Source organism: Marmota marmota, unplaced genomic scaffold (genome assembly GCF_001458135.2).
Source record: "Marmota marmota marmota unplaced genomic scaffold, marMar, whole genome shotgun sequence".
Classification (NCBI taxonomy): domain Eukaryota; kingdom Metazoa; phylum Chordata; class Mammalia; order Rodentia; family Sciuridae; genus Marmota; species Marmota marmota.
This window is the reverse complement of record NW_026000153.1, coordinates 13,652,067-13,665,137: the sequence shown is the minus strand read 5'-3', so window position 1 is coordinate 13,665,137 and position 13,071 is coordinate 13,652,067. Positions and strand designations below refer to the sequence as shown.

Sequence of the window (13,071 nt, the reverse complement as noted above, 5' to 3'; positions counted from 1 at the left end):
CTCTTCATAAGTTATAGTATACCTATAACTTGCAATACTACATCAGACCAAGAAACTGGCATGTGCCTTGGCCCTGAGCCTCCTTCTTCCCATCTGTCATCATTTTCCCTGGCAACTTCTGAGATTTTCCAAAGCAGTGAGTTCTCTGGGAGAGTTTAGAAGGTTAATTTTTTGTCTTTTATGATGCAAAGTTTTAGGCTCTTACTCATCAGCAAAGCCCACATTCTGGAATGCTCACAGTAGACCTCACTTTAGCCACAACAAAAGCAGCCTTCTGTGAAGGGGCAGGGCTCATCCAGTTTTTGGTTTTTTTTTTTTTTTTTCCTCCAGGGCAGCTGCCTTCTTCTTTTGGGGGCCATCTGTCACAAGATTTTCACTTTCTTTGGCGGTATGAGGGTGACATAAGTACCCTAGTAGGGGACTAGTGCTTCTTTAGAAAGCTTCTCAGTTCAAAGATACATTGCCTTTGAAGAAAACCAATGGTGCCTGGGAAACCTCCACATCCATATGGGTGGAAAGTCTCCAAAAATAGAGGTGAAGGAAGAAAAGAGACATTGAGAACAATGTTTGATGAGAGATGAGCTTGGGAGTGGCTCATGGATGAAATGAAAATGAGGAAATCCATTCCCCAAAGATTGGGATATGCCCTCTGCCCGGGTTCCACTACAGACCTATGTAAAAACTTTTAAAAACATAGGTAAGGTAGACAATGCAATTTGATATAAAAATTATCTTTCTTTAATCAAGCAGATATATGGTATAAAATACAATGAATAATAAGCTATAAAAACCTTTGCATAAATCTGTGAGTTTGTTGTTTTAGAAAACATAATCATGAGAAAAAAAGGATAAAAAAAGATGCAAAGATGACTTAACACTTGGCAGTCTATTAGTACAATTCACTAGGCTGATGAAGTTTCATCCATCTTAATTAAAATACATTCTTTATAAAATGAGATCAGAGATATATTTACTAGACCTGAGTATTGTGTTAAGCCAGCAACCTGTGAAAAGTAACTGGGAAACATTAGAGGTACTCACACTAGAAGAGGACTCTGATTGCCTTAATTTGGGTGAAGGAAGACAGGACAGATGAGGAAACAAATTTAGGATTATTAAATCATATGTTAGATAGTAGTAGGAGCCTGGAACATATAAGGCATTTGAGATGGGCGTGTGAGAGTACTGAGAGGAGATCTAGCGCAATTTGACAGTGGCCATACAGTTTCTCAGGAGAAAGGCTTTGTAGGTAAAGAGAACCACAGCTAAGGCTGTGGGTTGGTGATGAGGTTGGGAAAATAAGATATGAAGAGGGGAGGGAGCAGATCCCATAGGTTCATTAGGGTCTTGTAAGGACATCTTACAAGGAAGGACATTTACTCCAAGATAGATGGAAAGCACTGGAGTATTTTGAGCTGAGGAACAACATGATACATGTTTTTTGACAGAATTACCTGGGCTACTCTGTTGAGAATAGACTAAAGGAGGCCAGGGCAGAAGTAGAGGGCAGGGGGGCAAAGAAATAGATGATAGCAGACTGTTACAAAAATCCAGGCCAAGAGATGGTGAAGGTGGGACCAGAATAATATTGGATGCATGATCAGCTTCTGGGTATCTATTTGAAATTAGAATCAACTGGATTGGTTTACAGAATATTTTTTGGCAAATGGGAGAAAAAGAAATCAAGGATGAGTCTAAGAATTTCACGCAGAACAAGTGGATTTGCTAGTGGCAAAGAAAAAGAAAACTGCATGAGGAGTAAGTTTGGTTAGTTTGATTAGATTCTGGCTTTTATTTGTTTGTTTGTTTATATGCAGGGGAAACATTTTGGACATGCTGAGTTACACATGACTATAGGATTCCAAATGAAGATATCAACTAAGCAGCTGGATCCATGAGTGCAAAGGTCAGGGGAGATCTATGGCTTGGAGAAGGACAGACGAGAGCCTTCCACTGGGGAGAGGGCACTCTGAGCCATGACCTAGATGAGATCATCAAGACAGCAGGTTTAGACAAAAAGTAAAGAAATGGAAAGTCTGAGCCCTTAGATGGTCCATCACCAACAGCCCAGAGAAGAGGAGGAAGGGCAAAGGAGACTAAGAAGAAAAGGAAAAGAGGCAGAAGGAAGGAAAGGAGAGAGTGACATGTTTTTGAAAATCAAAGGAGAAAATGTGTCAAGATGGAGAAGAACAAAGTAAAACCAGGACTGATAAAAGATGAGCTGATTAGTAATGTGCTGCTTATTGCCCTTGCCCAGAGCATTCTCAACAGAGTAGTGGTGATGAAAGTTTTACTGGAGGGGGTTCAAGAGAGCCTGGGAGGACAGAAATTGGAGTTAGCCTGAGATTTGCTTTAAACAGAAGGGAAGAATGAGGTTTCAGCTAGCAGCCTTCAAGAAAAGTTTTTTTTTTTTTTTTAACTATAAAAGACGGGTAAAATAAAAGAAATTTTAAAGGGGGAAAATAGAAGATTTTTACTGGAATTGGGAATATAAGACTATCACATTTTTTCCAGGAAAAATAAACCACTAATTGGTGGAATATTTTCAGATCTTTGGGCACTCTGCCTCTGACCACCTTCTTTAAGGTCAGAATCAGGAAGAAATAGCTCAAGGTTATGGGAGAGAAAAAAAGATCTTTCCAGAACAGTATGGTGACCACCTCTGGCTTCCATTTATAAGACAGTCTTATCTTCTACCAGCTTTCTTATCTTTTTTGGCAGTAGTTTCTCCTCCCTCCTTCCCTCACTGCCCAGTCCTCCCTCCTTATCCTGAAAGCCAATGGGAAACAGCCCCGCTGAATTAAGCCCCTTAAAGCAAATTTTGTGTTCTTCCATGAAAATCTCTTTGGAGAAAGAAATCTCTTCTGGAGAAAAACTTAGTATTGCAAATAGCACAGTTTATTCTTTGAGGAGCAAGGGGCCATGAACAGTCAGATTCCCTGAGCTAATAAAAGAAAATATTATCTCCTGCCATCAGAGATCAAGAGGAGTGAGTAACAGCCAAAAGAGAAGTCATTATTCTGAAATTCTCAAAGTCATAACTTCTTAAAACTCAAAGTCCAGTCCATGCAAAACAGAGTTCATGATCAAATAAATTTGTTGAACACTTTATACTAATCTACTTCTTCCAGACACACAGACACCCTCTGAGGATTTGCAATGGTGATATGATATGCTGAGAAACACAAAAGAAAACAAACATACATTTAAAAAAAGTAACCTAACCTTCCCCTTCTTCTTGTTGAACAATTTAGACTAAATAAAACCATTAGGTAAGACCAAGCAAAGTAGGTTTCTACAGGGACTGGCTGGGGGTGCAGAGTCCATGTGGGGTGAGGTGGGTGTTCATGTGCAGAGGACCTATCCTAAGAATGCATGATTGGTTACACTTCAACTAAATATAGGGTACAGTTTTCTCACTGAGAAGGTAACCTCAAAAGTGATATTGAGAAGCTGGGTTCAGTGCTGCATGCCTGTAATCCCAGCGGTCAGGCGACTAAGGCAGGAAGATCGTGAGTTCAAAGCCAGCCTCAGCAAAAGTGAGGTGCTAAGCAACTTAGTGGGACCCTGTCTCTAAATAAAGTAAAAAACTAGGCCGGGGATGTAGCTCAGTGGTCGAGTGTCCCTGAGTTCAATTACAGGTACCAAAAAAAAAAAAAAAGTGATACACAGAAAACTAGAAAGAACCATGTGGTATTAGAATAGGAGGTATTGGTGTAAATAGCTATATGCATTAGAATTGGAGGCCTACAGATAAATACAGGCTTACCTGTGTGTAATCTACATATGAGTGTATGTAAGTGTGTGTGTGAATTTAAACCTAGACACCCTTGTTTAATCCACCATGAAGGACTGGGAACAGGGCCACACAGTAGCAATGACCACAAACAGAGTTTGACTTCCAAGTATTCTTCTCTAGCAGGCTTCTTGAGAAATGGCTTCTCAAGGTGGAAACAAGGGAACTACAGATGATCTTGAAATATCTTGTTTTGCCAAAAAGAAAGGGAATGCTCAAAGAATAAGAAGATATGTCTAAAGGACATTGAAGCCAATTGGAGCTAATAAAAGAAAATATTATTTTCTGCCATCAGAGATCAAGAGGAGTGAGTGATCTCTGGGCAACCTAGTGAGAAACTCTCTCAAAAAAGGGGCGGGGAGGCTGGTGATATAATTCAGTGTGGTAGAGCAACCCTGGGTTCAATCTCTAGTGCCATAGGAGGGGAAAAAGAAAAAAGAAAAAAAAAAGAGGCTTCCACAGGCCAAATCCAGGAAAGCCAAATAAACAATGAGAGCAGTGGAATAAAAGGAGATCCTTGAGTCCATATTGAGACAAATACATGAACGGGTTGAAAGTTTAATGAAGAAAGAGATATGTACATGGTTTAAAAATACCTCCCTACAAAATAGGTATTTTGCAAAGGAAAGAATTATCACTTTGCAGTGAAGAAGAAACCTGGAAGAGAACAGTCAACCAAATGATCCCAGTGAACATCAGGATGCCAAAAATACGGAGTATTACCTCTGAGCTATTCCTGCCAAAGGTAAGCAACTTGAATCTAATATGAGGAAACACAAGACAAACCCAGGTGGAGGGACAATCTACAAAACAACTGGTTTGCAATCTTTAAAAGTACTAAAGTGCAAGAAAGATCTTAGGAACTGTTTGAGACCATGAGAGACTACAGAGACACAACCCCTAAATATTATGCTTGAATTTAAACTGAGTCCCTTTCCTACAAAGAACACATAAAGGAAAACTGGTAAAACCTGAATGACAACTGAATTTCAGATAAGAGAAAACATTGTTAACTTCCTGATTTTTAAGTTTGTATTGAAGTTATATAGGAGAATGCCCTTTCTTGTTGGAAATACACCCTGAGGTATTTGGGGATCATGGGTGTATGAGGTTGGAAACTCCCTCTCAAATGGTTCAAAGATTTAAGGGAGAAAGAAGCCCTTTGCATTATATTTGCAACTTTTCTATAAGTGTGAGATAGTTTTTCAAAACAAAATAAAATTGTGCATTTGGAAAGAATGTTAGCCAGATATGGTGGTGCATGCCTGTAATCCCAGCTACTCAGGAGGCTGAGGAAAAAGGATCACAAATATGAGGCCAGCCTGGGCAACCTAGTGAAAAACTCTCTCTTTCTCAAAAAAAAAAAAAAAAAAAAAAATTAAAAAGGGCTGGTGATATAATTCAGTGGTAGAGCAACCCTGGGTTGAATCTCTAGTGCCATGGGGTGTGGGGGAAGAAAAAAGAAAAAACAAAACAAAACAGGAAAAAGATCCTTATCTTCATTCACAAACACATTAGATCATTGAAGTTACTTAACATAATTGCATATGCTGGAACTAATCTTCTATAGCAGACACTTGGATGAAACTTCCTGTAGGATCCTATTTGATTCTTAGTATAAAGGGATGCTCAGGAGAGAGAACAGCTCTGTGAGTTTAAGACCAAAGCATTGAAAGACAACATCTCATTCTTTGCCCACAAGCACAAGTGTAAGTGAAAAGAAGAAGAAAGAGAAAGCACACGGAAACTGGAGATGTGGCTCAGAGGCACAGAGCTTGACCTGCATGCATTTGAGGCCCTGGATTCAATCCCTAGAACTGCAAAATAAATAAATACATAAATGAACACATGAATAAAAGGAAACTTGACTTTATTGACACAAAGAGACAAGTTGAGAAAAACTGAAAATCTGTGCCAAGTTCATTGCATCCTGGTAGCAACAGCCAATCAGCTTGATAAGATAAAGCACAATTTGGTGCTTTCATGATATCCATTGATCCTATCTCTTCCTAGCTTTTAAGAATAAGGGACTGGAATTTAGTATCAATATTGTAGGCATCATTGAAATTAAAAGATAAAAAAGACCAAGGTCCTGAGAAGTTAAGGACCTTATTGTGGAAAAGTCAGGATTAGAAGCCATGATTGATATTTCATGGGTCTAAAATGGATGCTATGCTCTCTGCAGTACAGATGACTTGTTTACTTTAAAAATAGAAAAAAAAAATTCGATTTTGTTCTTCAGGAAATAAAGTTCCCTGGGAAAATTGGGACAGAATTAGTCAGAACTTGAATGAGAATGACTAGCCCCTCCAATTTTGACATGTTTTTCATCATTTACAAATAAAAATCACCACCAATGGAACATATTAGATTGGTAACTGAATAGTCTAAGGTTTTGCCTCTATGCATATTCATCCAATGCCTCTGCACCCACTAACATTCATAGCTTTATTAATCCCAACACCTAAGCCACCATTTTGTAAGTAGCTGTAAATCACTCCAGGTCCCTCAGCATTCATTCAATATCAACACTGTTTTTCCCATAAAGTTCAACATATTGACTGAAATACAAAAATGAACATTTTGCTTTTCTATCAGTCTTCCAAACATAATTCATGTGAGTTTAATCAAGGAGTGAAGACAGACCATTGGAACCAGAAAACCAAATAGTATCAATTACTAATATTTCCCATTCTCTATTCAGACTTGTCTTATCTAAAGCTTGTAAAGTTGTTTAATCTCTTCCCTCATCTCAGGGAAAAGAGAGTCTGGAAAATCCTGATCATTCCACATTAACTATCAGTGGGATTTTCCATAACTATCTGGACGAAAAATGAAAATCTTAAGAAGTTGATCCAATTCTAAAACTTACTTCTCAACTTACTAATAAATACAAAGAGACAACCTATCCACATTTTCTTCAAATAACATCTGCTCTCTTGGCCAGACTGCTGATACCTGGAAAAAAAAGTTTTTGAGTTCATTTCAACAAATCTACATTTAAATAGTTCAAAATGTATTTATGCACCAAACCTTCTCCTCTACATCTGACTTACAGCCAGCAATGGGACTATAAGACAGAACCTTGCCAAGAACTCTGGAAAGAAAAGGAATACATTTGTCCTTTAAAAGTTAAACTATAAAACCAACACTTAACTAATAAGGGCAAAGAAATTGGGAATTACCATGAGGGAACACACACACACAAAAAGAAGAGTGAGATTTGATTGCACTAAAGGTAAAACACAAAAATCTGAAGACTATACTATTTAATCATGGAGTCACAAAAGGAGAGCTACTAATACATATTTCAGCATTACCCACTTACACCCTATTCAGACTAGGAAGAGTCTAGCCCAGCAGAGTAGAGAAAAGACATCTCAACTGTGAAAATGAATGTATCGCTTCATCTTCACCTGATTACCATGAAAACCTACTCTGGGCTGGCCTCTTTTATTCATGATGGAAAACCAAATGTTGAGTATAAAGCCTAGGCTAGCACAGGCAATCAATCATGTTTGTTCAATGTATTTGTTCCAATTCTGTGCTCACAACGTCTTGATTATAATTGGCAACACACACACACACACACACACACACACACACACCTAGTTTTGAGTACAGGAAGATAATGACCCTAGTTTTAGAATTTGAGAATTCCAGCCTCCAGGCCAGCAATAAAACTCATTGAAACATATGGTTTAACATTTGACTTTGCATACTCTGAGTCTGATCCCTAAAGGAAGGAACTGTAGGTGTGCTGCTGAGTCAAATATCTGAGTCCACAGCTGGAAGCAAGTTTCTGGCAGATGGGAAATTCACCAGGATGATGATGGTGGTGGTGATGGGATCATCCACAGCTTTGTGCTGAGTCTTCAGAGTGCTATCAGATGCTATACTATGCTCTACATACCTAAACTCAATCCCCACAATGTTCTAACAAATTTGTCATAAATATTCTTATGTTTTAAATGAAGAATCTGAGGCTCAGCAAATGACAGTAATTTATCCAAAGACCCACCTTCAGAAAATGGATTCAAAACTAGGTTTGTCTGACTTTATACCTGAATTTTTTAAATTGCAAAAATTGCTATCTTGCAGGGTGTGGGGCATAAAGCTTTATCCTTCTGCTGGCCACACTCCTCTGCATCAGCAGGGAGTTTCAAGTCACTCTAATCCATCTTCAAGAAGACCACTCATCAATACACTTCTATTATACCAGACTTCACATAAATGTGCACAATGAGTAATGGTTCACCATTACCTGGCTTTCTCGAGTCTTGGTTCTGTGGTAGTGAGAAAGTTCTTTTAATCTTCTTAGACCTCAGGGTCTTTCTATAAAATGGAGGTCATAAAACCTGCACTGTGAATTGTTGTGAGATTTAAACTAAATCATATAATATGTGCAAAGTTGGCAGCAACATGGCTGGCATATAATAAGCGCTCAAATATTGGTGATTGTTATTACCACTTCTTTCAAGATCCAACCCAAAACATCCATGTTTTGAAAGGTTTTGCACATATCTACCATAAAGATTCTTCTGTTCCATGCTTTTACAGAATTCATATACCGTGGTTCCTAGGTCTCCAAGGAGAATTGGTTCCAGGACCCCTGTGGATACCAAACTCTGTGGATGCCAGAGACCCTAGTACAAAATGGCGTAGTACTCGCAAATAACCTATGGATATCCTCCCAAACACATTAAGTCATCTGTAGATAACTTATAAAACCTAATGCAGTTTAAACGCTAGGTAAATAGATATCACACCTCATCATTTAGGGAATAAGGACAAGACAAAATCTGTATGGTCCAATTCAGATGCAATTTGTTTCAAATAGTTTTGATGTGTGGTTGTTTGAATCCTCAAATGCAGAACCAAAAAATACAGAAGGCCTACTGTGTTTTCCTATGTATTATCCTCCTCTGAATAGATCACTTGAAATGGTCAATCCTTCCCCTAGTTTCCTCAAGAAGCCAAACACTTCAACAAATGTTTTAAGGGAAAATGATATTATTATCAAGATTTGTTTTGTCCCAGAACAGAATGGTACCCCTTGGTCACTGTTCTTACTGATCACTGAAGCCTTAAATGATGGACATTTATATCACACCTCCTAATGATGCAAGAGAGGCCAAAATGACCCTTGGAAGAACAGGAAGGCTGTGGTAAGAAGACAGGTGGTAATCCCAAATTAGAAATCAGGTCTTAAAGGGGCCAAAAGCAAGGTGACCACTCAGGAGAGCACCTTCTGTCATAACTGTGGAAAGATGAATTATTAGGCCAGTTATATTTTTATATTGAATTCTTCCTTTATGGAGTATTGTGTACCCATTAAAACTAGATAGAGGCCAAGCAATAAAATGGCAAATAACATGTAAGAGACAATGTTAAGAAAAAAGGATACAGATAATAGTATACAATTTCTGATGGTAGTATGGAAAACTAGCTTTAAAAAGCAAACAACAAAACACCTTATGGGAGTGAACTAAAGTTTTAACAGTTGTAACAAGGTGATGATTTATCAGAATCTTGCACATTTTAGTGTTCTTATATTCCTTTAAGATGAAAAAAAGAAGAAGAAGAGAAAAATAGAAAAAAGAACGAAAAGAAGAAAACAAAGAAAGAAAGAAAAATCTTGAAGGTATTATATATGTATGTGTGTACTATGTGTATGTGTCCCTAGCAGCTGGCTTCTGGAAGAAATGAGCTAGTGCAGAAGCCACGCCCTAGGTTACAGGGGGCTATGGTCGCCTTGGGTCTGACTCAGCAACCTGGAGACTGGAGGGAACTTGGGTCTGGGGCCCCTGGCGGTTCGATCTTGCTAGGGCTTTTATTTTCCTAACATCGCAGTGTGAAGCAATACTGAGAGCCTGCCGGCCGGCCGCACTTGGTGAGCCCAGCCCCAGACTATGCTGTCCCGATGCGACCCTCCTGGCGAAAGTTTTTTTTTTTTTTTTTTTTTAGGGAANGGCGCCCAAGGGGCTGGCCGCGCGGAGAGGAACGCGCCCTGACATCGCGGTCTGCCACCCCCCGCGAGTAAGCCCGAGCCCAAGGGGCCGCTGAAGGCTCCAGGCGCAGAGTGGTTTCCAAGGGTTCTCTCGGCACTGGGCCGGCCGAGGTGCTTCCTGTCCTATAGCAGTGGCCTTTATCAGCTGTTGAGATCAGGACACGGAGGCTCCTGAGCTAGACATTGGGCCTGGGAAGGCTCGGGTGAATCGCGCGCGAGCTATTTCTGCCTTGGCCGCTGCCTACTGTAGCTTCTGTTTTCACTGCTCACTGCTGCCAACAGGAAATGCAGAGGCAGCGGTGCCACTAGCACCCTGAAGGGCATCGCAATTTAAGGGGGTTGGGGAGGAGAATGAGACTTGACTGGGAAGCTGAAGTGTTTTAACAAGTAATCACACACTGGGGGCAATTTCAAGGTCAAATGGGAGAGTAGAACTGCTACATTTGCTGTTCTCTGGTTTATCATGCCTCTTGGCAAATTGTAACCCTTCGCCTACAAATTTAAAGTGAAAAGACAGGTCCCTTCCTTAAGAAATGATACCAGTTTACTCATTAGGGTCACTTCCCAGCCTCCACTCCCAGGCCCTCATAGTAAAGCCTTGGGCTCAAGGACTTTACCTCAAGGTCACATTTGCACTGAGACTGATCCCCTCAAGTACAAAGTTCACAGGGTTATGTTTAAGCACTGTTAGGATCTGTCATATGGCATCAAGAAAAGAAAAAAAAAAAGAAAGAAAGAAAAAGAAAACGAAACTAAGAAATGACCCTTACTTTCCAAGTTTATACCTTCTTCTCATTTGCATTTGATATCAAGGATGAGGAAGAGTGAGCCAGGTGAGAGTGGGAGAGAACATTCCTGAATGAAGGACACAGAAGCAAGTGAAAATAGGTATAGTATTGAGTTTCAAGCACTAAACTGAAGGACAATCTGGAGCCAGATCACTGAGGGCCTTAAAAGTTATTTTAAGTATTTTGTTAGTAATAATTGGGGGAACTTGGGAGCCTTCAATCCATTTAAAACTAGAGGGGCATCATCAGGTATGTTCCTTAGAAAGCTCATTCAGATGTCTGTGTTGTGAAGAATGAGTGGGGTCAGAGAAAAGGCAGGAGGACCAAGCAGGAAACTCTTATTATTCAGGCAAGAGATCTTAGCTGAGCTAACAGTGTGGTCGTGGGAATGGAAAGGGTGAAATGGTATTGGGAATTATAGAGAAAAATTTAGATTCATAGGAAGATTTATCTGGCTTGAGTCACTGGGAGTTCAGCTCTGAGTAGGGAGAGAAGATACATTTCAGTTAGATCTTCTTCCCCCACCATGCCAGGGGACATTTGGCAAGGAATTCTCCAGCCCCAGATATCAAAAGTGCCAAAACTGACAACCCCTGGAGCAGAGGGGAGTATTGAGAATGAGAAGAGAACTGAGGATGAAATCCTGGAGAACTCCAGCCACTTAGAGGATGAGCAGAAAAGCAGGCACTTTGGGATCCTGAAATGGAATCACCTGGAGAGAAGCCATGGTCTAGGGGAACTTTCTCAGCTTAGGAATATTGGATTGAGTGCTGAAATACGGATTCTAGAATCACAGGCTCCTTGGGGGGACATGATGAGGAAAGGAAGTTGACCAGTTGTCCTGATGAATCCCTCCTCTGCTGTAGAAACATAAGAGACAGAGTTTGATGGGCTGATGGGATAAGCAAAGAACTTTATGAAAAGGGACTTTTCACCTCTACTCACCTTTTCTTAAAGGACATGAATCCCAAGAACATCAAGGAAACGCATGAAATGTTGGGACATGGTACTTATATATTTTAGAAAAACAGCAGGTTCAAACTCGCTGCAGAAGTTCGAGCCTTCTTCAAGTTCCCCCTCCTCAGACAACTGATAGGAAAATGGTAGGTCCTTCTGCTCTTTCTCTTGCTCCTCCAATAGAAACTGAAGCTTTTTTTTTTTTTTTTTCACTCAGGGAGTGGTTTAGATTCAGAATTTCACTGCTGGAAATGGCTTGAAATATTATGTAGTTATCTCTCTTGCTTTATGTTTTACTGGTCTAGTTTGGCATCTTTGGAGCTTGAGACCTATCTACATGTCAAGTTTGGCTTTGCTGTTTTAGGACATCCTGACCTGTACCTAAAAAGACTAAATAGGACTTGACTCCTCTGGTGAATATTGAAATGTATCTGTCTCATTTATCCTTTTAACTTACCATGTTTAATTCATGTTCCTAGATAAATAAGAAAATGAATTTGAAGCTTTTACTTCATATTGGGCCCACTATAGAGGCCCAATAATTGTCAGTTGTTACTTGTTTAGTCAGCAATTTTAATCCTCAGTCTTGGTCAGGGTCAAAACTAAACTAATTTTGTGGGTCTAAGATTAGGAAAAGAAAAAAAATTAACTGCCTTAAATTTAGATTTCAAATTAAACTACGATTTTTAAAGATTAATGTTCACAGAACATGTTTCCATTTTACTAAGGCCATAGGAAAACATATTCTAAAGGCTGTACTGCCTAAAAACTGATGTACACTCACAACAATAAAGCCTCCCTTTCCTGTGAGTAATGAGGCCAGAAGTTGGTTTTGCTGTCTCTTCCTAATCAAGTAAGAGAAAATAAAGCATACCTACTTGCTTCCCAGAGAAACAGCTTCTTATTGGACTCAAGTAACAGTCTTGAAGCACATCAAAGATCAAGATTTTAGGCTGCTGGAATGGAAAGGGGGGAAAAATCAGATTGTGGTATCCAGAAGTTTCTTTTGTTTTCTCCCGGATTCCATTCATGTTCGAAAGGGGACTAACCATTTAGAAGAAGGAAGAGGGAATGTTGATGGTGACTAGACATTTCTCAAACTAGAAGATACTCTTATACTTCTGGGCAGTCTTTCTTGTTTATTTCCTGGAGAAGGCACAAGCCAAGTACTCCCCTGGAAAAACTTGAGCCAGACATAATGTCCAGTAGCCACAATAACAACAACAATAACAACAACAACAACAAACTTCACACAGCTAGGACTGGGGTGGGGTGGTTTATATAAAGTGTGCACATCCTGTTTCCACATTTACTGTACCATCCCTTGGTCCCACACCACTCACTACTCAGCGCTTCTCATGCCCCCTGCTGGAGAAAGCAAATGCGTTTCAGACTTTGAAGGTAACCGCGCTTCCCATTTCCCTCCAACTCCTATCAGTCCGGAAAACTGTAAGGCAGAAGGAGCAAAGAGCCTTTTCTTTCTCTTGAATTTCTCTCCTGTAGCCTCCTCTATACGGTGT

The 13,071-nt window shown here is 39.8% G+C and overlaps 1 protein-coding gene across 1 annotated transcript in view; it reads right to left on the bottom strand.

Annotated features, from left to right (window-relative positions):
* Positions 1 to 12,582, bottom strand: part of Epdr1 (ependymin related 1) — a 28,593-nt gene extending 16,011 nt beyond the window's left edge. Inside the window, exons 1-2 of the mRNA XM_048786308.1 lie at positions 12,426 to 12,582; positions 9,812 to 9,951 (exon numbers count right to left, since the gene is read on the bottom strand). Coding sequence (XP_048642265.1) covers positions 9,812 to 9,951; positions 12,426 to 12,582 — 297 coding nt within the window. The remainder of the gene's footprint in view (positions 1 to 9,811; positions 9,952 to 12,425) is intronic.
* Positions 12,583 to 13,071: the final 489 nt, after the last annotated feature.